Below are 24,027 nucleotides of genomic sequence, written 5' to 3' on the forward strand. Positions count from 1 at the left end.
GCCACGTGACGTCTGGTCTGGGCGCGGTGCGGCGGTCTTGGATTCGCATACCTCGTCTTGGCATGACAGACGCCTGTCCTGGAGTCGGCAGTGGGAGGGTGGTGGTGTGGGCTGTGTGTGACGTTCCTGGAGTGGGCAGTGGGAGGGTGGTGGTGTGGGCTGTGTGTTACGTTCCTGGAGTGGGCAGGGGGAGGGTGGTGGTGTGGGCAGGGGGAGGGTGGTGGTGTGGGCAGTGGGAGGGTGATGGTGTGGGCTGTGTGACGTTCCTGGATGGGGCAGTGGGAGGGTGGTGGTGTGGGCTGTGTGTGACGTTCCTGGAGTGGGCAGTGGGAGGGTGGTGGTGTGGGCTGTGTGACGTTCCTGGATGGGGCAGTGGGAGGGTGGTGGTGTGGGCTGTGTGTGACGTTCCTCTATCGCAGGCTGCTGTTTGCTGTTGTTGTGTTGCGGTGCTCTCCTCTCTCTGCTCCGGCACCCTGTCATCATTACACAGCTCTTCTCTGGGTAGCAGCTCTCCCTACGCTGTGTGTGTGTGTGTGTGTGTGTGTGTGTGTGTGTGTGTGTGTGTACACACACACGTACACAGCTCCAGGGCTCTCCAGCAAGGAGCACATTTTGTCAGAAATCATCATTCTCCATTGTGCTTAGATATCAGTCCGCTGCTCCAATACCATGGGACAGGTGCAGTGCGCGGGGCTGTCTTATCCTTGTGTGTTTGTGCGGTGCGGTGCATGCGTGTGTGTGTGTGTTTGCGTGCGTGTGTGTATGTCTCTCTTAATTTTTAACTACTTCCTCTGTTGAAGGACTGAAGAATGTACAGTATGTCACAAGGCCAGCTGCCTGTTTCTCACCCTCTCTTTCACCCTCTCTCTCTCTCACCAACTCTCTCTCACTCTCTCTCTCTCTCTCTCTCTCTCTCTCACCAACTCTCTCTCTCTCACCAACTCTCTCTCTCACCAACTCTCTCTCTCTCTCTCTCTCTCTCTCTCTCTCTCTTTCTCTCTCAGAGGCCGAGCCAGGAGCAGCTGACAGAGAGGGCAGTGGGAGAGGACAGGTGAGTGTCCAGACAGTGACTCTGGAGGGTTGAGATAGCCAGACACTCCTGTGCTAGTCTCTGCACACGTCTGACCTGCATGTTGTAAGTGATGGCGTCTACAGGAAACGTGCACTTATTTGCTAATGGTGTGCTATTGCTGCAGCACTCTGAAGTGTGTGTGTGTGTGTGTGTGTGTGTGTGGTTGTGTGTTCCAGCACTAGCCTGCTTCCTGTATTAGAGGAGGAGGAGGAGGAGGGTGGACAGGAGCCAGTTGAGGTGCTGACCGTGGCAGTGGACATGGCAGGTACTGTAGGAGGACGCACTGCTCTGTATATGTTTCTGGTTTTGTTTAGAAGGAAATGAAACAAATCTAAAATGATTGATTATTTATGAGTATTTTATTTCCGTCATCAGGGACAGACAGGCTGTCAGGTGAGGGCGCCGCCTCTCTATCAGGAAACGGAAAGTCCGCCCAGACCGTGGCTGGAGTGACCGTCTCAGGCGTTAACCAGTCGGAGAGCAAATCGGAGGGCATGACCTCTGACCCCAAGTTCAAGAAGGAACTGGTGAGGACTACGTGTCTACAGTCAGTCTGTGGCTCTGATGCGGACCAGTGTACTCCAGTGTAGCGCAATCCTCCATCTGTCCAACGGTTGTGACACGCTCACTCACACGGCCGGAAAAACAACATTTTCTCCATATTATGCCTAATGTGCACGGGCAGGCGAGAGAGAGCATACTTTCACTTTGGCTGATGAGACTTCCCAGAGGGAAACACCTCTCACGCTGCACAGTAAGCCTACAGGATGGTGGCGAGTTGTACGCAGACGGGATTTTAAACCGTCCACTTTTTTTTTTAAAGCCGTGGAAACCGTGACAGGGAAGATGGCGAGCGTGTTCACGTTCGAGGCGGAGGGTAGCGCTGGAGAGCTGGAGAGGGGCGAACCGGGGGGGCCCGCGTGGGAGGGTAGAGCCGAGCGCGGCGGTGGCGGCGGGACAGGGGGCCTAACGTTTGCCCTGACCCCCCAGGAGGAGACCCCCCAGGAGGAGACCCCCCAGGAGGAGCGCCCCCAGGAGGAGCGCCGCGCGCACGAGGACCTGAGCAAATCCAGCGTCGCCACCACCGCCGAGAAGGACGGTGAGTCCGACCGTAGCGTTTTTTACCTTGACGGGCGGGCGTGTGAGGTATTCGGCTTATTTGGCCCGTAGCCAGAGTGCACTGTTACAACCCGGCTCGTCTGAGTCACAACAAACAGCGGGAGCACCTGGTAAAATAAAGGTTCAGTAAAAAATTCAAAACACACTCGCTGTATGTGCAGCCGATAAGATGCGCTGTTGCATCTTGCGACGCCAAAACCCGAATTGTCCGAATTGATGTGTGAGGGACATTCAGTCTTTGTTCTTAGACTTCAGGTCATGCTCAGCTCTTTTGTCCGGCGTTTTTTTTTCGCAGAGGCAACATTTAATTCTTGTCCTCCCCCCCCCGCAGAGACATCTGCGATCTCCGAGGACACGAGCGACTCCAGGGAAGAGAGGAACAGGTAGCTCTCCGCCGCCCTCACCGCCATGCACAGCAGTCCTCTGATCGCCATGGTGATACGGAACACTGTGACGGAACGCTCATGACTCATCTGTTTTTCGTTGCAGCTTGTCTCCAAACGAGAAGGAGATCGAGGTATTGTTTGTTTGTTTGTTTCCATAAATATTACACGACGTGTCGTGCCGCCGGGTCCGCCCGCCGCGCTCGGCGCCGGTCCTGCTCTCTTAAGTGTCCCTCTGGGCCCCTTGCCGCTAGACGGAGTTCCAGCGCCTGTCACTGAGCTTCAAGTGTGACGTGTTCACCCTGGAGAAGAGGCTCCGTCTGGAGGCGAGGGCGAGGGACCTGGCAGAGGACAACGTCCGCAGGGAGGTGTCCAGCTGCCAGGGCCTGCTACAGGTGAGCGAGGGCGCGGAGCCCACAAGGCCATCATCTGGGGTCTGATGACCAGAGGAGGGAGGAACCTTTCAGAGAAATAAGGACTGGTCATCTATTCTAATATTAGCTTAAAAGTCATCACGTTAAATATCAAGTGGGGTAAGGGTCAAGACTACGTCACTCACCTGTCTGGGAGATGAACCAGGCCGAAGCCTGCCCGCACAACGGGTTACAGTGTGTGTGTGTGTGTGTGTGTGTGTGTGTGTGTGTGTGTGTGTGTGTGTGTGTGTGTACCTGCCGTGTCCACCCCCCCCCAGGCCCTCATCCCTCTGTGTGAGGATGACAACCAGTCCACAGAGATCATCCAGAGGCTGCAGAAGAACCTGGACATCCTCGTCCAGTCCATGACCAGGGTCTCCAGCCGCTCAGAGACACTAGGGGCCATACACCAGGTGTGTGTGTCTGTGTGCTCTTTCTCATCCTGTGTGTGTGTGTGTGTGTGTGTCTGTGCTCTCTTTCTCATCCTTTGTGTGTGTGTGTGTGTGCTCTCTTTCTCATCCTGCGTGTGTGTGTGTCTGTGCTCTCTTTCTCATCCTGTGTGTGTGTGTGTCTGTGCTCGCTTTCTCATCCTGTGTGTGTGTGTCTGTGCTCTCTTTCTCATCCTGTGTGTGTGTGTCTGTGCTCTCTTTCTCATCCTTTGTGTGTGTGTGTCTGTGCTCTCTTTCTCATCCTGTGTGTGTGTGTGTGTGTGTGCTCTCTTTCTCATCCTGCGTGTGTGTAACGTCCCCCCCCCACAGGAGAACCGTGTAGGGAAGGCTGTGGAGGTAATGATCCACCACGTGGAGAACCTGAGGAGGATGTACACCAAAGAACACGCAGAGCTCATGGACCTCCGCGAGAACCTGATGCAGAACGAGAGGTCCTTCGGATCTCACACCGACAAAGGTCAGGAACACACACACACACTGTACACACACACACACTGTACACACACACACACACCGCTGTCTCTCTCCGCCTCGCCCAGTCTCTTTATCTCCATGTTGTGTCCCTCTGTTCTTCTCAGACGACTACAAAGCGAAGAAGCAGTCAGGATCTCCGTTCTACAAGGTCAGCAGAGGTCGTATGGCAGTGGTGTTGCAGCAACATAGTAGCCTACTGTGTGTGTGTGAGAGTGAGTGTGTGAGTGTGTGAGTGTGTGTGTGTGTGTGAGAGAGAGAGAGACACTGCTTCTTTGGCTACACCATGAAGGCTCGTATAGCTCAGTGTGTGTAGCTCAGGGCTGTATGGCTCTGTATATTTCCTGGAGGTGTTTGGAGAGGGCTAACGCAGCGTTCTTCCGTCCCCTCAGTCCACTTCGTCCCGGCGAGTTAGCATGCCAGCCGTCCGACACTTTGACATGGTGAGACACGAGGGCCGCGCAGCGCTCTCCGACTGACCAGAGAGCCCCACAGCATCCTGGTTTGTCTGTTGACTGTGCCGTTTTCACAGTTCTGATCTCTTAACCTCGTTCTCTCCATGTCCCCCCCCCCCCCCCCCCCCCCCCACAGTCCAAAGCACAGGACGCCACAGAGACGGAGGCAGAGAGACTGACGCGGAGGTCCCCTTGGTAGGTAGAGAGCCATGAGTGTGTGTCCGTCATCAATATAATAAAACTGCGTGTCTGTGTTTCTGACCATGGGTCTACAGTGCCTTATAGTCGACTGTAAAGTGGGGGTGGTGCTGTACTGTATTGTGTGTGTGTGTGTGTGTGTTTGTGTGTGTGACATGGTTCCAGGAATGTAACGGGGAAGAGCACAGTGCGGCCCCCTCTAAAGCGTTTTGTCACCTCTGGTGCTTGGGCCGATGTTGATGAGCACACACTCATGAAGGGGTAAGGGCCGCTGTGGAACCCTACACACGCGTGTGTGTGTGTGTGTGTGTGTGTGTGTGTGTGTGTGTGTGTGTGTGTGTGTGTGTGTGTGTGTGTATGGAAGCGTGCGTGCACGCAGATGTCTGTATGTGTTCATCACACTCCAGGCCAGTTTCCCTGATACAGATTTAGCCACGTCTAGAACTAAGACGGCCTTTCAATTCAGAATCTCAATTGACATATTTCCTTTTAAAGGGGTAGTTCAGAATTTTGAACATAGAGCCTCATTTCCGACCTAATAATGACCATAATGGCCGGGTTTCCCGATAAAGAACCTTCTTAAGCAACCCTTTGTATGGGAGTTAAGAAGTACTTTGGAGTTAAGTGCTTCTTAACCCGGCAAATGTTGTTGATTGATGGATGCCAGAACGAGAGACAGCATGGAATCAGCTGATGTCGTAAATGAGGCTGCATGTCCAAAATTCTGAACCACCCTTTTAACTCTGTCCATGAAACTGGCCCTGAACACCAGGCTTGTAAAGCAACATTCTGCATGAGCCCATGTCACTATATAGTTTGCCAGAGCATGTAGGCCTATGTGTGTGTGTGACGAGGCCAAACGCATCGAGTTGTGTGCGTGAGGCGTGTGTATCAACCGCGTGGTGTGTCTCTATCTGTGTGTGTTTGTCTGGACCACGCATGCCCGGCCCTCAGGTCAGCCCTCGACACAGAGTCCCACTCCGACGACGAGAGGAGGGAGAAGCCTCATGAGAGGAAGTCCAGCCTCAGCGAGCTGGGCAGCAAACTCACCTCCTTCATAATGCCCCTAAAGACGTTAGTGAACACGCCCCGCTCTCGCGCCGCCCGCCTCCCACCTCTAGGGGTCGCCGCATCGGGTGTCTCAATACTCTCTCCCTCTCAACATCCTTCCTTCCTCTCTCCCCTTAGTGAAATATCTGACCTGGCAATGAGCGGCCGGGTATATAACCTGGATGCAGTGCTTTGATCTGATTTGATCGTGTTAGACCGGCGATGGGGTGGAGGAAGAGTGGATTGAGGAAGTGTCGAAAACACGGCAGCAGTTTCTGCTCCTGGGCTGAGCTGCTGTGGGCCCAGGGGGGAGGAGTTAACGTTAAAGTCCAGTCGAGTCACTTTGGACCTGAGGTGGACCACAGACCCTCCCCACCTCAAGGAAATAACCTCGTTTGAAATGACTGAATTTTGGACGACCGTTTCCCCACTTACTACAGCTGATACTGTCAGTCATGGGTCTTTAAAAAAAATTGTGATGTCCTCCTACTTTCTGTCGCTGTGGTGTGTCGGTGGCCTTGGTTTCTGCTTGAGCTCCTCTTGGTTCTTCTCAAAAGTCAAACATTTCATCACTCGTCACTCCAGTATCTGTTCTAACTCTCTTCTCTCTCCCTCCCTTTCTCCCCTATCACCTCCCTCTCTCCACCCCTCCACCACCTGCCTCGCTCCAAACCCCTCCATGCCTCCCTCCCTCTCTCCAAACCCTCCACCACCACCTCCCTCCCTCTTTCCAAACACCTCCACCACCTCCCTCTCTCCCTCTCCAAACTCACCACCTCCCTCCCTCTCCAAACTCCCCACCTCCCTCCCTCTCTCTCCCCAAACCCCTCCACACCTCCCTCTCCCCAAACCCCTCCACACCTCCCTCACTCCCCAAACCCCTCTACCACCTCTTTCTCTCTCTCAACCCCCTCCACACTTCCCTCTCTCCCAAACCCCTCCACACTTCCCTCTCTCCCCAAACCCCTCCACACCTCCCTCTCTCTCCCCAAACCCCTCCACCACCTCTCTCTCTCCCCAAACCCCTCCAACACCTCTCTCTCCCCCCAAACCCCTCCACACCTCCCTCTAGCTCCGGCCCCGTCTCCTGCCCCACCGCGGCCCAGCATGCAGAGCCAGCGCCGTCTCTGGGCCACTCCCCCTCGCGCCCCGCCGTGCCCGGGCCGAGCCGGGGGCTGTGGCTGTGGCTGGCCCTGGTGGTGGTCCTGGCCGGCCTCCTGGCTCTCCTGGCCAGCCTGGTGATGCAGCCGGCTGTGGACGCGGCACCGGCGGGGACGGGCAACTCCTGGACGACCATCCAGCAGCTCCTGTGGCCCTATACCGGGCTCCGGCACAACGGACAGCCCCCTGTGTAGCTAGCCACCCCCCCCCCCCCCTCCCCGAGGGCTGGAGGGTCCCCCCTCTGCCTCCGCTGACTGATGAGACCTCAGGGGACGGTCAACCCTTCGCAGGCCTTCTGACACAGTTTGTTAGACTAGTTAGTGTGTGAAGAGAGAGAGCACTTAAGACTGCAGCTCACAGGGTGCGTTTTTATCAGGGCCGCCCAACACATGTTCTGACCACAGCCAGCGATCCCATTGGTGCTCCAGAGACACTCTACCCAGACAGGACTCCACACCGACCAATTACAGGGGAAGCTTTCTGGCCAGTTGTTGCAAACGTTAACCAATCAGGTCACAGACCACAGTGTCTCTCTCTGGGAACGGTGGGCATGGCCAAGATTTAGCCACAGCTTTTTAAACACATTTCAGCTTATCTGAATCTACAGTATAATGACAACACTTGGGGTTTAATATTGTTCAGTGTTTCTTTTTTATTTGTATCAATCTTTAATTAAAGAACTGCCATTTGAACGTTTTTGGGGAGTTTATTGACGTAATTTATCATTTTACTGTTTGACAGTTTGTGTGGGGAGATGTGAATATCTATAAACTGCAATGTTTTTTGTTATAATCAGCGTTTGTTACAATCACACAAATGGTTTTTATTTGACTTAATTCATTCTTGCTGTGTTGATCACTGTTATGAGATTCATACACTTTTTTGTATTCTCCAAAGAGGGCGAGTGAAACTTTGCACAATTAAACTAACTGATTCGATGGAATAATCCCTGTCTGTTTGCCTTCAGTGGGACTCATCTATCTCGGCAGTTAGACAATCTCAGCAGTAAGACGATGTAGAAAGTTGAACACTGAATACAAATCACCTATGGCCATTTTGGCTTCTCCTTCATAGTAAAGTTTATAGACTTGTGAGGATGAGCTGGTGCTGAATCAACCAGGTCCGTGTCCACCACGGGGGGGCGAGGGGGGGGGGGGAGCAAATCAAACACACCTCCAAATATATGTGGAGTATTTGACCCGGGCGCAGAGACTGGCGTCTCAGGAGTAGGTGAGGGGTCGGGTGGCGCACAGCAGCCTGTTCACGGTGTCTATGAACAGGGGGTGAGATCGCCGTGCCCTCTCCAGGGCCGCCGGGCTGGCGTCGTCTCTGAGCATGTGCAGGAAGGTGGAGTGGAACTCGGTGCCCGGGTGGAGCTCCGGAGAGAAGGCCTCACTCCTCTCCCTCACCCGCAGCCGCTGGCTCCTCTGGGCCCCCAGCAGGTACACCGACCACGCCTCCTCCACCACGGGGCCCGACTCCTGGTGCTCACAAACCTGGGGAGAGGAGGAGGAGAAATACATGTATTTCAAGTGAAATACATGAAAACATTAAAGTGGCTATTCATGAATGTGTTAATTCATTCAAAGCCTATCTAGCATGAAGCACATGTTCACATTTGTGTCGACTAAACTTGGTGCTGCTGCTGTCATTTCCTCTTTCCAAACTTCTCCCTCTACCGTCAGGAGTGGAGTGCGAGTCACCGGCATTTGATGCTTGTGGGTGCGAGTTATGGTCTGAAAAATGCTTCCGCAAGGCATACAAATTCATATCCTCCATGTTCATATCCTTCCGTGGGGCGTTAGGAGGTACCTCCTACAGCATTGGGGACAGCAGGTGCTGTGAATCTGCTTGACGGCCCTCATGCATAGTCATACGCACGGAGTGAGCGAGTCAGCAGTGATTGAGCGGAGGTGGTACTTTTTCGACTAATGGGACGCGGCCAAGGACTAAGCCTGCTGATTACATCTCGCTAGAATGCGCCGTGCAATCGCTTCCTCGTCTCGTCTTCCTTGTGTGTGTGTGTGTGTGTGCGTGTGTGTGTGTGTGCGTGAGTGTGTGTACCTGCAGCACCAGATGCTCGGGTCCACACTGTGCGTTCCACTGGCTCCAGGAGAAGGCGAAGGCGGTGGAGAGCAGGGCCATCTGCTCGTACACGGCGTGCTCTGTCAGCGGGTCCTGGGTACCCGGACACACACTCAACTTTATTCATACCCTCAGGGCAACGGCTTGACAGGCCACACACAGAGTTAATGAGTACCCGTTCAGAACGAGATGCATCTTAAACGACAGGTTCGGAATTTAGCATTATAAGCCAGATAAGTCAAGCATACTTTGTGGCGGTTTTTTTTTTTTTCCAGAACATCAACAGACACTAGTGACCACTCGGTGAGATTCCGTCTTTGAAAACGAGAGTTTCTGGTGTTTTTGAGGGACTTTGTCTATATACCTGTGGATCCATTGAGTGTATGAGCGGCGACAGGCTATATCTCTTGAGTGCACCGTTTGACGAAACGTTGATATAACGTTGATCGGCCGTTGTATATGATCGTAAATAACCTTATAACGTGGCTTATAATGCTAAAATACGAAGCTGTCCTTTAATACCGCTCAGCATTCATCTCCTTTCAGCTGAATGCAAGTATGGCGCACACCTCAATGTGTGTTCTGTAACCAAGCAGGGAAGGTTGCACGTTTCTCTTTATGTGTGTCTGCGTGCATGTGTGTGTGCGTGAGCGCGCGCTGGGCCCACCTTTTCGTTGATGCTGACGTATTTGTCAGAGTGCTGGTTCAGGAATACGTTGACCCCGGCGCCGACCATGGCTTTCTGCAGGGCGGAGAGACTCATCCATCTGCCCAGAATGTGGGTCAGACCGCTTTCCTGGTCAGACTGCAGCATGCACTGGTTACCCTGCCATGGTAAACACACACACAAAAGACCATATAACACACACACACAAAAGACCATATTACACACACACACACACACACACACACAAAAGACCATATAACACACACACACAAAAGACCATATTACACACACACACACACACGCACTCTTCTGTGTGTGTGTGTGTGTGTGTGTGTGTGTGTGTGTGTGTGTATGCCTGTGTGCACGTGTATCCCTGTGCATGCACATGTATTTTTTGTATGTGTGTGTGTGTTATTATTACTATTATTATTAGTAGTAGTAGTAGTTATATCTTATCGTATAGATAAGTTATATCTTATCTTAACTTTGTGTGTGTGTGTGTGTGTGTGTGTGTGTGTGTGTGTGTGTGTGTGCGCGAGCGCATCCATGCCTTGATGCTGATGCTGACTTCGATGAGGGCGGCGGTGATGGTGAGCAGGGCGGAGTCCGGGCCCAGCGGGCGGAGCTCCCAGCCCTGGAAGGGCATGTTGACGTACGTCTCCTGAAGCAGCGTGAAGGCGCAGAACGACTCCATCTTGAAGGAGATGCGCCTCTCCGCCTCGTCGTACAGCACCTCGCTGACCCCGTCGGTCCTCCACCGGTGGCCTGCAGGTGACCGGGACAGGAACCCGTGACCGTGAGTCCAGTAACAGCAAGGACAGCGTTCTGAAACAGTCTACTGCCGACCTGAAATCAACTTGGGCGTTCCCCTTCAGCCAGTGACAGACATTCGACACGTCCATTCATTTCACGTCTTTATATAGGTCTATGGGAAATTTTAAGCGAGATCTTAAGACATACCTTTTTCATCTCGCTTTCATCATGTAGTTTTACCTATATTCTTTTTTTTTACACACTCACTTTTAATTTTTTACTTGCTTTCTATTCTCTTTCTATTCTCTTTTACCATATATGATTTGTTGTGTTTTATTCTCTTATTTTTATCTACTATTTTAACTGTTTAGAATTTTTCTGTAAAGCACCGTGTGCTACATTTGTATGAACAGTGCTGTATAAATAAAGTTGACTTTGACTTTATATATCTGAATGTTGCCCTTGGCCCCCCACCCCTCGTCCCCCCCAAGCTGAAGATGTCCTCTCTGTCTCTGTCCTCCAGCCGGTCTCACCTCGGGGATCCCAGCGCGCCACCTGGGGCTCCTCCAGGAAGAGGACGCATTCGGGCAGGGGCACGGTCACCCCTACAGGGGGACAGTCCTGGACCCCGCTGTCCTCCAGCCTCCCCGTGGCCGAGTCGGACCCCTGGGCCTGGGGCTGCTCTGTGGGGTAGGGGAACGCCTGCAGCCCCGTGTCCAGCAGCTGGGGGATGAGATGGACGGGGACGTTACTGTCCACCACTACTGTCCAACTGGCCTCAACAACAAACCTATAATCGCAATATACTACAGCACACCCTGTCGTCATATTCTAGGTCATATTCTAGGTCATATACTAGGTCATATTCTAGGCAGTACATTCCAGAGAAAGTATGTATCCTCCTGTGATCTCTTAAAAGAGAAGGAAACCTAACAGGAAACCTTCACACCCAGGGTCTAGTGTTCTACCCTCCGCACCTCTCTGATCTCCCAGCTGTTCAGCCGCTGGGCCTGGGGAGGGAGACGGAACACGTCGCAGTAGAAGACCCCGCCCAGGGGTGTGTACTGCTGCAGGTCCGCCACGTGGCCCTCGTCACAGACGTCCATCACAGGCTCGGCCGGAGTGGGGGCGGAGTCCCCCTCGCCTGGGGGACAGAGGAAGTCCGGTGAGCAGTCACGATGAGTATCCCGGACTAACGTCGATTAACATTCCTGTAATTCGCTTAAAAAAACGACAACTGTATCTGTGTGTTGTGGGGGTTTCATCCGGAGAGTGAAACCCCGGGTAGAGAGACTCGCCTGGGGCGGTTCTCTCCATCGCGGCCTCCAGCTGACTCTCTTCCTGCTCGTGGTGCTTTTGGACACTCCTCCTCTCCTCCCTCACAGAGAACACGCTTACTGCACTCTGGTGCGCGCACACACACACACACACACACACACACACACACACACACTGTAATGTAATGTCTTCGGTACGGACGGACAGGCTAAAGCTCAACGACCAGAGTGCGCCGTCGATCCGACTCACCTTCCTGCCCTCCGAGCCTCTGACAGACTGCGCCTCCTCCCCTGTCCCGCCGCCGCTCTGGGTGCTGCTCTGCCTCCCCCCGCCCCCCTCTCCCTCCATCTCTCCCCCCTCCTCCTCCTCCGTGGGCTCGTCGGCCTCCAGGAGGAGGTCCTCTCCCCCCACGAGGGACCTGCAGCTGGGGGCGCGGCCTCTCGGGCGGGCGGGCCGGGCCAGGCCAGACAGGTGGTCGTAGCGGGCGTGCAGGATCCGCACGGCCATGTCGCTCACGGCCAGCGGCTTGGGCAGCTCGAAGCCCAGGCCCGCCTCCTCGAACTGGAACCCCTTAAACCTGGAGGACGGACAGGGAGAGACGGAGAGGCGGGGGGTGGGTGGGGGGGGGGGCGGGGCAAGACTGTCACGGCTCTGGCTGTTGCTCGGTACTCTTCAAAGGCTTCAGAATGGAGAGAGGTGAGTAGAAACAGGCACGGGGTGAAGGAGGAAAGCGACAGACATGCCTCGGGTTCTTGTTGAGGTTGGCCCACAGACACAGGGTGACGTTGTCATCCTGGACCACCGCCTGCATGTTCCCCGTCTCGATGTCCGAGTGAGCGTTGGCCCTCTGTGCCCGGCGGGGAACAGATGAGAATATAAGAATGTTTTCACCTGCGGTATTAGTCTTAAATATGACCATAATTGCATATGTAACGTCACCGAATCAAACGTTTCCAGTGATCAAACGCCTTTCCTCATGCACCCGTTTCCGAAACGTAAAACTGAAACGTCCAATGGCCTTCTGCTGGGTGTGTTCCCTACCTTGAGGATCTCCTCGGTGGTGAGGTGGTGTTTGGCATGGACGAGGTCCTGGAGGACGGCCAGGGTCTCCTGGTACCTCGGGGCGTCTGCAGGGTCAGGCTGGTCCCTCAGGAGGCCGTCCAGCTCCTCGATCAGCTGCGGGAACGACCACAATACGGCGTGTTCACCGCCAGCGCTAGAGTACACTCAGGACCGGCTTACCTCACACAGATCAGGCCTAATCTAGAAGCGCTAGGCTTAATCTGTGACTGGAAGACTGCCTCTCACTACCCCTCTGTAGGAGGGGTGGCATTCTGTTTAGGATGACTAATAGAACCAGAGCTATATGTATGTAATTGGAATATTATATTCTCATAACATTACGATGTATACTGTATTACCATATTATTATGAGCCATATTATTAGCAATATAGTGCACACTATTTACAGTCAGTGCCATGTTTTTCTGAGCTAAAGAAAACTTAATACGGCGTATCATGCATGAGCCCACTGACGCGGAGAGCGAGGTCACAGTCCTTCAGAACGGGCTGGATCCGGACTTCCTGGTCTTCTCTCCACAGGTTGATGAAGGTGTTGATCTCTTGCTGGACCGACGGGTCTGGACTGCCGTCACAACGCATGTACCTTTCCCACTACGGAAAACCATGGAAATATTTCAATTTCAGTAGCGGTTCAATTCAATAAGAAGAGCATGGTTTAGCTTCGAAAACAAGGCTCCGCAGAGCTAATGTACAGTACTGTAGCTCATGCACAGTCCCAAGGATCAAAGCCCAATGAAAGGTTCAAGGTGGCTTATTTGTCATATGTACATGATATGGATACGATGTACAATGCTTAAAGTTTTTCCGTTTGTTAAAAGAACTCCTTCCAGCCAGATTTGAACCAGCAACCTAAGGATTTCAGCACTAGCTCTACAGTCCTCCACTTTACCAACTGAGTTATCGAAGGGAGATAGACAACCAAAGGTGAAATGCCAGTATGATTAGGGTATGGGCTAAAGGGAATTAATTTTAGATCCGTAAAGAGAACTGACAGTGATCACACACCTTAGCTTTCTCCCTGGAGTCCGTCTCCCATTTAGTGACTGCGGACTGGTTCTCTTCCAGCAGATGGCGCAGTTCGTCCAGCTCGTCCTCTCTGCGTTCTCTGTCCTGTCAGGACATATCACACCATCACAGTTGACAATTACAGATGATTAATTGATGAAAATCTCTGAGGCTGAGGAGTGAGACTGATCATGAACTAATAAACGAATTGTCATAATTTTGAATGAGTTCCTCAGTGGAAAACACAGAAGCGTGCACAGTGAATCACAACACGCCTTCAGCTCCAGTCTCTCCTGCTCCTCCTCCTCCTTTCTCCTTCTCTCCAGCCTCTCCTGCTCCTCGAGCTCGGCCAGCACGCGGGCCGCCTCTGCAGGACACGACAGGAGACGAAGACATTGAGTTGCCTGGGCACTTCTTTGAGGAATAATCTCAAATGCAGTATTATAGGTATTATTGGTAACAGCTACATACAGAGGAATTCTATAGGACACTTCACAGCTACCTTCCTCCTTGTGTCTCCTCTCATCCTCCTCCCTCTGAAGTCGTTCCTTCTCAGCTTTGCTCAGTTTGCTTCCCTTCTTTTTAGCAGACTAGGACCCAAATCAATAGTCAAGCACGGTAATCATAAATGCTAATTGGGATCTTAATCTATCCGAGCACGGAATGCTTAATTGTTGAGTAAAACCACTGGAAATAAGAGTGTAAAATGAAAGTCAAGGAAATATTAGTCTGGGAAAAGAGATCAAAGGGTGGTAGCTAATTATAACTTCCTGTCGCTACTTCCTTTGGTGTCACATTACTAATGTGAAGTTTAAAAGATTATTTGCTATAAACAGTCAGAATGAAAGGTTCGAGGATGAGAGCACTTCAGTTGATGCAAGAACAGAAAATAAGTACGAAATTATGTGTGAAACACACCAGTCATAGTGGCAAAATACATGGCTAGCTAGCACTAACTAGCTTAAAAATACTTATCCCATGCAATATATCTGGTTAACCTCAACAGTTATATAATGATTGGTATATGGCTGTAATTAAACGCAGTTGTTTACAAACACGTCTTACCATCTTCAAAAGGTGGGAGGTCACTTATCGCGTCCTCGCTACCATGACAACGCCAACGCAGGCGCAGTTTGTCTTGTCTGTTTATTATTTGCGACGTTGACACTCGATGCACGGCAGTGTCATCTGTGAAATCTGATGCCGTGAACTTGTGTAGTAGCATGGACGTAGGGCAAAGTTAGACAGTTTAGTGTCACGTTTATCTGATATAAAGATCGCATGTTATGAGCGTATCATAGATCTGATTTTTCACAATTGTTTTTGGATTTCCACTCGCTTTATTTCAGTTCTGCTGTCTTTGTTGTCAGAAATTGCCAGCTATCTAGCTCATAGCCTGCCTCATTGTTGACATTTAAGCTGAAACTGTGTTTGTGTTGTCATGGCCAATCCTTTAAGGAGTGCTGTTAAACACCTTTACAAGAATGTAAGTGCAAACCATGCATGTATTGGTGCAAACCCTTTAGCTATTGCTACAATGTCACCCAGCTAACGAGCTAGCTAACATTAGCAATCATGATGCAGATAACATCCAGGGGTGTGGTGACTGGTGAGTAAAGAAATGGGTATACTTTGAGTATAGGAATGGGTATACTTTGAGTATAGAAATTGGTATACTTTGAGTATAGGAATGGGTATACTTTGAGTATAGAAGTGGGTATACTTTGAATAGAAATGGGTATAGCAGAAATGTTACAGTTTTTACATTAGTGGTGTTTAAAGAAGTGGGTATACTGTGGGTCCATGTAACACTGCGTCAGATGTTATCAGTGTATACACATGATAACAACTGATACAGTCTGTAGCCTGTGTAGTGTGAACTATGCACAGCTCAACATTGCACACCAAACCAAGTCTTCTCTGTCTCTCTTCAACAGCTGCTGTATCTTGGACGAGAATACCCCAAAGGATCTGTCTACTTCAGGGAGCGCCTGAAGAATGCATTCATGAAGAACAAGGATGTTTCAGACCCTGAGAAGATCAAAAAGCTTTTGGATCGCGGCGACTTCGTCATCAAGGAACTGGCAGCCATGTACTTCTTAAGGAAATACCGAGCGATAAAGAAGAGATACTACGATCCTGAAAAATGAGAGACTGTCTGAAGACCCATACTACTCTATTTTTAATGAAATCTCTCTTCACAGGATAAATACCTGACTAGGGGAAAAGTAGCCAATTAGCCTACTAGTATGATCCGTCCAAAAGGAGGTCCAATTATGTTAGGGTATTTGGCAGCTGATGGCTTTCTTCGTGTGCTGTGCAAGATGCCCAATCAGTGTAACCAACTTTGTACAGGAGTCATATTGCTGTGGGTGTTGTCTTTATTCTGCTTTGAAATCACACCCACCAAATGTCTACAGTATATCATGACCAAGTGAAATGTCAACGCTTGTCATTTGTATGTTCGGTGATTTCAAGTGTATTTGAAAGTATTTGAAATGTGAAAGGCACTGATGGTTGCTCCATTTTGACATAAACATATTTTTATAGAAAATTGTCAAGTCAAATATGTAAGAGATTCAAGTCTACTGTATTTGTCACTAGGCCTACTCTGTTCTGCAAAGCATGGAGAATGGGAATTGACATGTTTGGATAATATAATATAAGACATGGGTATGAGCTACATAATCACAACTTGAGAGATCATTCTTCAGAAGTGTATTGACATTATTCTGTTACGATGGAACACCGAATTTACTGAAGTTTCATCTCAACATTGCTGAAGGTGGGATTGATCTTGCCAAATTTCTCCCCTCTCTTCTTGGTAATGTCCAGCTTCCCTGCTCTTCTCGTAGCCTTGGTGGGAGGGAATAACAGAGGTCAGAGGTCATGGATGGTAGGTCAGAGGTCAGTTCTGGTTTGTGGAGGTTATTTTGGGCCAGGTCATATGTCCATTATGTGTAGTGTATACACTCTGTCTATAGTGTACTATATGTATATTGTGTCTATTATTTTATTTATTACTACTGTATATACTGTTACTGCGCATTGGTGGTTCACACACCTAGGAATTTCACTTTCTGGTACACTCGTGTTAAAGTTAAAGTCCCACTGATTGTGTGAAATTTGTTCTCAAGATTTGATCCATCCCCTGGGGGAGCGGTGAACAGCAGCGGTGCCGTGCTCGGGAATCATTTGGTGATCAAACCCCCCCCATCAAACCCTTGATGCTGAGTACCAAGCAGGGAGGCAATGGGTCCCATTCTTATAGTCTTTGGTATGACCCGGCTGGGATTGAACCCGCAACCTCCCAATCTCTGGGTGGACTCTCTACCACTAGGCCACTGAGCTGTGACAATAGACAGACTTGATGACTTGGTACCTGGTGGGAAATAGGCCTAACCACTGATCTATAGCCTATATCTACTGTATATGTGTATATTTGTAGATATAGATGCAGAAACATACTCTCTCTTTGAAGAACTTGAATAAGCTGTAGCATGTCAAGTCCTCTTTTGATAAGGTCAGTTTTGGTTCCAGCTGCTGCTTCATTCCCCCTGAAAAACATAGCATCCATTTTGAGTCCCAGGATAGTGGTTGTGCTTCCCGTTGTTAGAAGAGGCTAGATAGACTAGCAGAGATAGTCCAACATGGCTGTGATACCAGTACCTGAGATGAGACTGACCACCATTCCAACAGCGATGGCTGTTAGAGTTCCGAAAGGGCTGAAGTAGAGATAGGACAGCGAGTACCAGTTATCAGCCAGGAGAGGTCTGCAGACAAAAACAACTGGATTACTCAGGGAAGTAAAATGTTGAGGTGAGACATTGCTATATACATTATGAATGATGCCGATGGCTAGTTTCCCTACTAAGAGGGCCCTCTCAATGGGGGATTTCCTATATCCTGTTTCCAGTCTAGGTCTAAAATGTGTGTCCAGTAAACCAGAGGACAGTGCCAGAGTAGAGTACAGATCCAGCAACACCACTCGCCTGTCTATAGGGCTCTCCTCTAACGGTGTCGTAAAGAGGCTCGGTTCTGTCGGGGCGGTCCAGTTGAGAGATTCCACAGTGGTTGTGAAGTTACAACCATGCGTGTTCAGAACCAGAGGTCGGCTCTGCGTGGGCAGAGGAGGGTAGAACTGGGCCCCGATCCCCACCCACAGAGACAAAACCAGGCCCGACAACAATCCAGTCAAGCCTCCCTGGAGAGAATGGACATAACCATCAATGCAACATATTAATGTGATACGATCATGGGATAAGCCATACAGTAGCTTAGGGAGGTTAAGGAGACTCACTGTGGAGTTAGCGAACGGACAGAGGATGCCTAGAGTGAAGAGGCCTAGCAGAGGACCGCCAATGATGCCGAAGATACTGATGGCCGCCTGCAGAGGGAGGCAGAGATCCACAAATGAATGAAGGATGGAGGGAAGGAAGAAATGGAGGAAGGAGTGAATGTATGAACTGTACCTGTAGCAGACCTCCCATTAGTGAGGCTACGCCAGCCATTCCAATGCACAGAGCACCATAGAAGAAGCCTGTAACGCATCAAAGAAGGTCCGTTTAGAGAGCCTAGTCAAAGCAGTCATAACATATTCCTCATGTCACTCATTGATATTATATATATATATGTGTTTGTGTGTGTGTGTATAATATATATTTGTGTATATATATATATATATATATATATGGAATATATCTCAATACTATACAGTTTCTATGAATATAGTCCCGATCCACTTACTGAGTCCTTTAGATGTCCAGGACAGGTGTTTCTCTGACAGCTGGACGTACGGTCTGACCAGGTCCTCCACAGTGACGGCGGCCAGGGCATTAATACTGGAGGACACCGTGCTGAAGGGCGACGCGTTCAAGAAGACCGCATCTGGTCATGCAAAATGACTCACTTGCATAGATTACGAACATAACTAATACATTATATAGTAATAGTATACAAGTTTTACAGCATCCAAACCTCAGAGTGCCGCTGTAGACTGCAGCCACGAACAGGCCTGGTAGGCCAGGGTAGTCTCTCAGGATGTCCAGCACCAAATATGGCATCAACTGCCGAGACGAGGAGGGGGGTGAGCAGGTTTAGTGGTAGTCACTAGCTCCCAGGGGTTCTGCATTATTATAACAGTCTGTCTGTGTGGACTGTGTCTTTGGAGACTGAGATAGCCGATAGGTAGGACTCTGGCTCTAGTCTGTCTGTGTGGACTGTGTCTTTGGAGACTGAGATAGCCGATAGGTAGGACTCTGGCTCTAAGCGTACCTGATCTGGGGCAGTTATCAGGCCGGCTGTCCAGGGGTCACAGTGCTTGTAGACAGAGAAGAGGCACAGCCCCGCGAACACAGCACACAGGAGGATGACCCACAGTCCCACCAGGTTAATATACAGAGACCTGAGAATGCAACACACACACACACACACAACAAGATTACAGTGTAGAGGAGAGAGTCATGACTTGTTCCCCTTTCCTCGTATTCCAACTTCTCTCCTCGTCTTTGTTTACTCACATCTTAGCGTGGGTCATGGACTTGCAGCTGAGGTACCTCTGCACCTGAGACTGGTTGATCCCATAGATGCTGGTCCAGACAAATGCCCCTCCAAACGTGATGGTCCAGAAGGTGTGTCTCCTTAGAGGACTCACATCAAAACTAGAGGGAGGGAGAGAAAGAGAGACAGAGAGAAAGACAGAGAGAGACAGAGGACAGGGATGGAGAAAGACACACACACACACACACACACACACACACACACAGAGGTGTAGTATATCCCTCGTGCCAGAGAAAGGGCTAGCTACTCTCAATGGCTGATCTAGGAACGGTCGAGCAGCTATTCACTCCCAAAGGTTGAGGCGTCCGCCCTGGTCGGCGTCGGAGAGGATGGTGGCGACGCCCCCCTGCAGGACCACGGCTCGGACGATCACGGCCAGGAAGCCGGCCACCATGACGCCCATCTGGAACACGTCTGTCCACACCACCGCCTTCAGGCCACCCTGTCACACAGCGCACATCACGCCAGAGCTGGAGAGAGACTGCGTGCACCACACGTGCCGTTACATCTGACGTGGACGCGTACTGTACACATACCATGGTACAGTAAAATATGCAGACCACTCCGGTTGAAATGATGGCCCCCCAAATATCCATACCAGTGACTGAGAGAGAGAGAGAGAGAGGAGGGAGTGGGGATTACATGACTGAGCTAACCTACCCTGACGTGTACAGTAAGTGGCTTCAAGTGCTCTCAACTGCGAAAAGGGCACATTGTGAGTAAGTAAGTGAGAGGATAACTGAAGCACCTTGGTTCAGAGCCAGAGCTGGGGCGTAGATGACTATCCCGGTGTAGAGCACCTGTGGACACAGAGAGACAGGTCTGCGAACGTCGACAGTGTGGAATGAATCTGCCGTTCTCATATTCACATCGTTGCGTTGAGCGGGGAAAGACGAGACGAGAGGCGCTCACGGTCTGGAGGATGAAGAGAGAGGTGCCTAGCAGGCGTGTGGCTCTGTTGAAGCGCAGCTCCAGGTACTTCACAGAAGAGGGGGGCGGAAAGACACATAAGGACACAGGGGCAGATAAAACAGGTCGTCATCCCAGATAAAACACAGGTCGTCATCCCAGATAAAACACAGGTCGTCATCCCAGATAAAACACAGGTCATCATCCCAGATAAAACACAGGTCATCATCCCAGATAGAACACAGGTCATCATCCCAGATAGAACACAGGTCGTCATCCCAGATAGAACACAGGTCGTCATCCCAGATAAAACACAGGTCATCATCCCAGATAGAACACAGGTCGTCATCCCAGATAGAACACAGGTCGTCATCCCAGATAAAACACAGGTCATCATCCCAGATAAAACACAGGTCGTCATCCCAGATAAAACACAGGTCGTCATCCCAGATAAAACACAGGTCGTCATCCCAGATAAAACACAGGTCATCATCCCAGATGAAACACAGGTCGTCATCCCAGATAAAACACAGGTCGTCATCCCAGATAAAACACAGGTCATCATCCCAGATAAAACACAGGTCATCATCCCAGATAAAACACAGGTCATCATCCCAGATAAAACACAGGTCGTCATCCCAGATAAAACACAGGTCGTCATCCCAGATAAAACACAGGTCACGACATTTAGATTTCATTTTTTGAAATGGGGGGGTTCATAAAATAAACAAAGCAATTGTATAATCTGACAGTATAATCTGGAATCAGTCTGAAGAAATAGGGGGGGGGGGACGTATGTTTTCACATTGGCACAGACCAGATCGGCTAGTTATTGCAGGTTATAGTATTTGTCTAAACTAGGCATTACATTTCAAAATATTCCACATGCAATCAATCACGGATGAGCAAAGACATGCCGCTTGTAGAACAGAGCAGAACAGACCGACAGAACAGACACACACCTCATAGGTGCTGGCGATGCCCAGCCTGTAGAAGACAGGCAGGAAGATTTCAGAGCTGGCCACCACCATGAGGACGTCGGCGATGACGAAGAGGCCGAAGATGGCCCCGTAGCGGTACACCTCCGCTGGGGTGGCCAGCACCGTGATGGCTGACATGAAGCTGGCGGTGAGGGACATGGACACTGGCAAGGCCGACATACTGCGGCCCCCCATCAGGAAGTCCCTGGAGCTGCTCTGGCCCCCGTCAGCGAAGGCGTAGTACACCCCGATGGCAGCGGACACCAGCAGCATGAGGGCAAAGACCACATAGTCGCCCGCCACGAAGTAGCCCACAAGTGCCATTAGGATCTAATGGGCTACTGTATCTCTTGTCCTTGGAATTGTAAAGTCCTCCGTAAAAATAATTTGTATTAAAAAATGAAAATCCTTGTCCATATATCCACTTGAGAATGTCCACAGGATACTGAGTTGAAACTGGAGAGTTGGAGTATACTCCCTCACGGCGTGTCTGTGTGTGTGTTTGTGTGTGCTTGCGTGCGTGTGCGTCTGTGTGTGTAGTGTTGCCAACTCCTGTGTAAGGGAAGTAGCTATTGGCTCTCCCAAAAGTAGCTAGAAGTAGCTAGATGACGTACTCAACTAATTTGCTATTATAAAAAAGGCAAATTGAATAGAAAAGGCTGACCAGGTAGTTTAGAAACGATTTAGTCCAGGGGTCAATCCAGATTCTGGTACCACCTAAAACGGTCACCAGAGAATATTGGTATTTTTTGTGTACCAATGTGTGTGTGTGTGTGTGTGTGTGTGTGTGTGTGTGTGTGTGTGTGTGTGTGTGCGTGTGTGTGTGCGCGCGTGTGTACGTGTAGGGCCAGTCAGAGGCATTCCTGGCAGGTAGAGTAGCCCACCTCTTCACTGAGTCAAGAGCTAGAATTGTTCCACTGTCTGGATAATAAGAACCCTGTTATCAGACTTGCTCTCTCTCTCTCTCTCTCTTTCATTCATTCTCGCTCTCCGGCAAACTGTCTCCTCACAAACACACACACAACAACAACAATTCCGTTTTTATGTATTACTTTAATCAATCATTTTAATTAATTTACCTTTGAAAATGAGTGTAACAGACTTGTTGTAAACGAAAATGCTTATGTTTATCCCCTCGGGGCTTGGCGTAGTGGCAGTGTCAATATGTAGGCGATAACGTCTGCGCTCTGTATGTTCTGTCTTCCCGCTTGAAGTGAAGACTAAAGTTCCCCAGTCACTGGATCCACGTCTCTGTCTCGTTCTTTATTTTATAATCATTTAAGTCTAAACGTTCGGCTACATTGTTGACAGCGGTGGGATTCAAAACCCGGGCACTAGTCAGTCCATTCTTAACAGCTGTGACCGTAGCCTACAAGCCACCGCAAGAGGTGATGACTCAGACGTGTTGGGCTCTAGGTATCCCATGAAATTACAGGTCACTAAGCTACAAGGGCCTGGTGGGCTCAGGTTGACGGAACGATTGCTTCACTGAGAGGTGGGATGGTCATTGCAGAGGCAAGAGACACATTACAGCACCCAGGGACCATGTCTTCACTACACAGAAGGGGAATACTGATGTGCCATAACTGCAGTTTAGCACAGTTGACATCTAACAAGGCATGGTTCTTTACTAGGAAGTCCCAACCCAGCAGCACAGCTTGTGTTGTTTCCCTGAGTACATGAAACACATGCTGCCAGGTTTCAGAGCCTAGACGGAGAGTTATTGTGATAGTCCCTAGGATGTCAAGCATCTGTTCATTTACCGTACGTGCCTCTATATAGTCTTTCTTTAAGGGCCGATTGCGGAGCGCTGGGACAGACATACGGAAATCAGAGCTAATAAAGGACACACCAGACACTGAGTCTATCAATATTGGTACCTCTACCCCCTCGACCACTCCGTGGACATATGATGCGGTTTTACGATGTTGTGTCTGGTCATTGATACTGAAGCCACCTGCAGTCGAGTTACACTCCTCATTGTTGTTTTCAGGGTCCATGGGTGGCACAGCTGATGTTTGGACCTCAACATCAGCTACATCTCGTTTCCCTGGTGGCCCTGTCGGTGGTTGCCTGCGGGTGAGAGGAAACGCACTGACAGGGCCACCAGGGAAACGAGATGTAGCTGATGTTGAGGTCCAAACATCAGCTGTGCCACCCATGGACCCTGGGTTGGGACTTCCTAGTAAAGAACCATGCCTTGTTAGATATCAACCGTGCTAAACTGCAGTTATGGCACATCAGTATTCCCCTTCTGTGTAGTGAATACATGGTCCCTGGGTGCTGTAATGTGTCTCTTGGCTCTGCAATGACCATCCCACCTCTCAGTGAAGCAATCGTTCCGGTCAACCTGAGCCCACCAGGCCCTTGTAGCTTAGTGACCTGTAATTTCATGGGATACCTAGATCCCAACACGCCTGAGTCATCACCTCTTGCGGTGGCTTGTACGGTCACAGCTGTAAAGAATGGCCTGACTAGTGCCCAGGTTTTGAATCCTACCGAATATTCCATACCCCTCAAACAGGGAACTTACTTAGGGGAGTTTTACTCTGTTGATGAGTCAGAGATTGAACCAGTCACACCGCCCCGTGTCAACGTGTAAGCAGCCTCTGTGGGTCCAGACCTGTCCCCTGTAGTACTGGATGACTCTCCACTCTCAGCTTCACAAAAGGCATCACTTTCAGCATTACTTGCTAAGCATAGGGATATTTTTAATATCGCTGAACGGAACACTGGCCGGTGCACACTAGTGAAACATCACATTAGATGTACATGAGTGAAAAGCTAACACTACATTACAGTAAAGAATAAATAGTTCAGTTGACTGAGCATGTCACTGATTCTTCTTGTGTTCCAAACCACGCCCCTTCTATGTTTTCTCACCACGTGGAGAACTTGATGTCCCATGATGCTCCATCCAACATGGCGGCTTCCTGG

General features: G+C 50.3%; 4 protein-coding genes across 4 annotated transcripts in view; 2 read left to right on the forward strand and 2 right to left on the reverse strand.

The window, feature by feature from the left end:
* lrmp (lymphoid-restricted membrane protein) overlaps positions 1-6,965 on the forward strand; it is a gene marked incomplete at both ends in the record, with an annotated part of 27,105 nt that extends 20,140 nt beyond the window's left edge. Inside the window, 13 exons of the mRNA XM_084447700.1 lie at positions 1-5; positions 1,490-1,648; positions 1,896-2,171; positions 2,523-2,574; positions 2,681-2,708; positions 2,829-2,969; positions 3,266-3,400; positions 3,746-3,893; positions 4,015-4,058; positions 4,499-4,557; positions 4,726-4,821; positions 5,515-5,634; positions 6,683-6,965. The exon at positions 1-5 is cut by the window's left edge and continues 47 nt beyond it. Of these exons, the coding sequence (XP_084303826.1) occupies positions 1-5; positions 1,490-1,648; positions 1,896-2,171; positions 2,523-2,574; positions 2,681-2,708; positions 2,829-2,969; positions 3,266-3,400; positions 3,746-3,893; positions 4,015-4,058; positions 4,499-4,557; positions 4,726-4,821; positions 5,515-5,634; positions 6,683-6,965 (1,546 nt within the window). The remainder of the gene's footprint in view (positions 6-1,489; positions 1,649-1,895; positions 2,172-2,522; positions 2,575-2,680; positions 2,709-2,828; positions 2,970-3,265; positions 3,401-3,745; positions 3,894-4,014; positions 4,059-4,498; positions 4,558-4,725; positions 4,822-5,514; positions 5,635-6,682) is intronic.
* A 1,026-nt stretch (positions 6,966-7,991) lies between these two features.
* On the reverse strand, positions 7,992-14,710 carry dnai7 (dynein axonemal intermediate chain 7; the record flags this gene model as incomplete). The annotated part of the gene is made up of 15 exons (XM_084447701.1): positions 7,992-8,267; positions 8,836-8,949; positions 9,524-9,682; positions 10,074-10,288; positions 10,810-10,999; positions 11,254-11,420; positions 11,575-11,680; positions 11,804-12,131; positions 12,298-12,401; positions 12,596-12,730; positions 13,091-13,228; positions 13,643-13,747; positions 13,918-14,009; positions 14,145-14,232; positions 14,699-14,710. 15 exons carry the CDS (start codon positions 14,708-14,710, stop codon positions 7,992-7,994), a joined length of 2,229 nt encoding a protein of 742 aa, XP_084303827.1.
* Positions 14,711-14,853: 143 nt separating this feature from the next.
* On the forward strand, positions 14,854-16,075 carry lyrm5a (LYR motif containing 5a). The gene is made up of 2 exons (XM_084447641.1): positions 14,854-15,128; positions 15,580-16,075. Exons 1-2 carry the CDS (start codon positions 15,084-15,086, stop codon positions 15,790-15,792), a joined length of 258 nt encoding a protein of 85 aa, XP_084303767.1. The 5' UTR covers positions 14,854-15,083; the 3' UTR covers positions 15,793-16,075.
* Positions 16,076-17,273: 1,198 nt separating this feature from the next.
* On the reverse strand, positions 17,274-21,414 carry slc5a8 (solute carrier family 5 member 8; the record flags this gene model as incomplete). The annotated part of the gene is made up of 13 exons (XM_084447703.1): positions 17,274-17,415; positions 17,635-17,846; positions 17,943-18,029; positions 18,115-18,182; positions 18,389-18,498; positions 18,620-18,708; positions 18,917-19,046; positions 19,162-19,302; positions 19,489-19,643; positions 19,738-19,805; positions 19,950-20,001; positions 20,114-20,179; positions 21,073-21,414. 13 exons carry the CDS (start codon positions 21,412-21,414, stop codon positions 17,274-17,276), a joined length of 1,662 nt encoding a protein of 553 aa, XP_084303829.1.
* Between the last annotated feature and the right edge of the window lie 2,613 nt (positions 21,415-24,027).

The sequence above is a fragment of the Borostomias antarcticus genome, assembly GCF_949987555.1.
Source record: "Borostomias antarcticus genome assembly, chromosome: 13".
NCBI classification, from domain to species: domain Eukaryota; kingdom Metazoa; phylum Chordata; class Actinopteri; order Stomiiformes; family Stomiidae; genus Borostomias; species Borostomias antarcticus.

Bases quoted from the DNA above. Each gene is read 5' to 3' on its own strand.
- lyrm5a (XM_084447641.1), top strand. From the start codon at position 15,084: ATGGCCAATCCTTTAAGGAGTGCTGTTAAACACCTTTACAAGAAT. The intron at 15,129-15,579 runs GTAAGTGCAAAC...TCTCTTCAACAG, and splicing joins TTAAACACCTTTACAAGAAT to CTGCTGTATCTTGGACGAGA.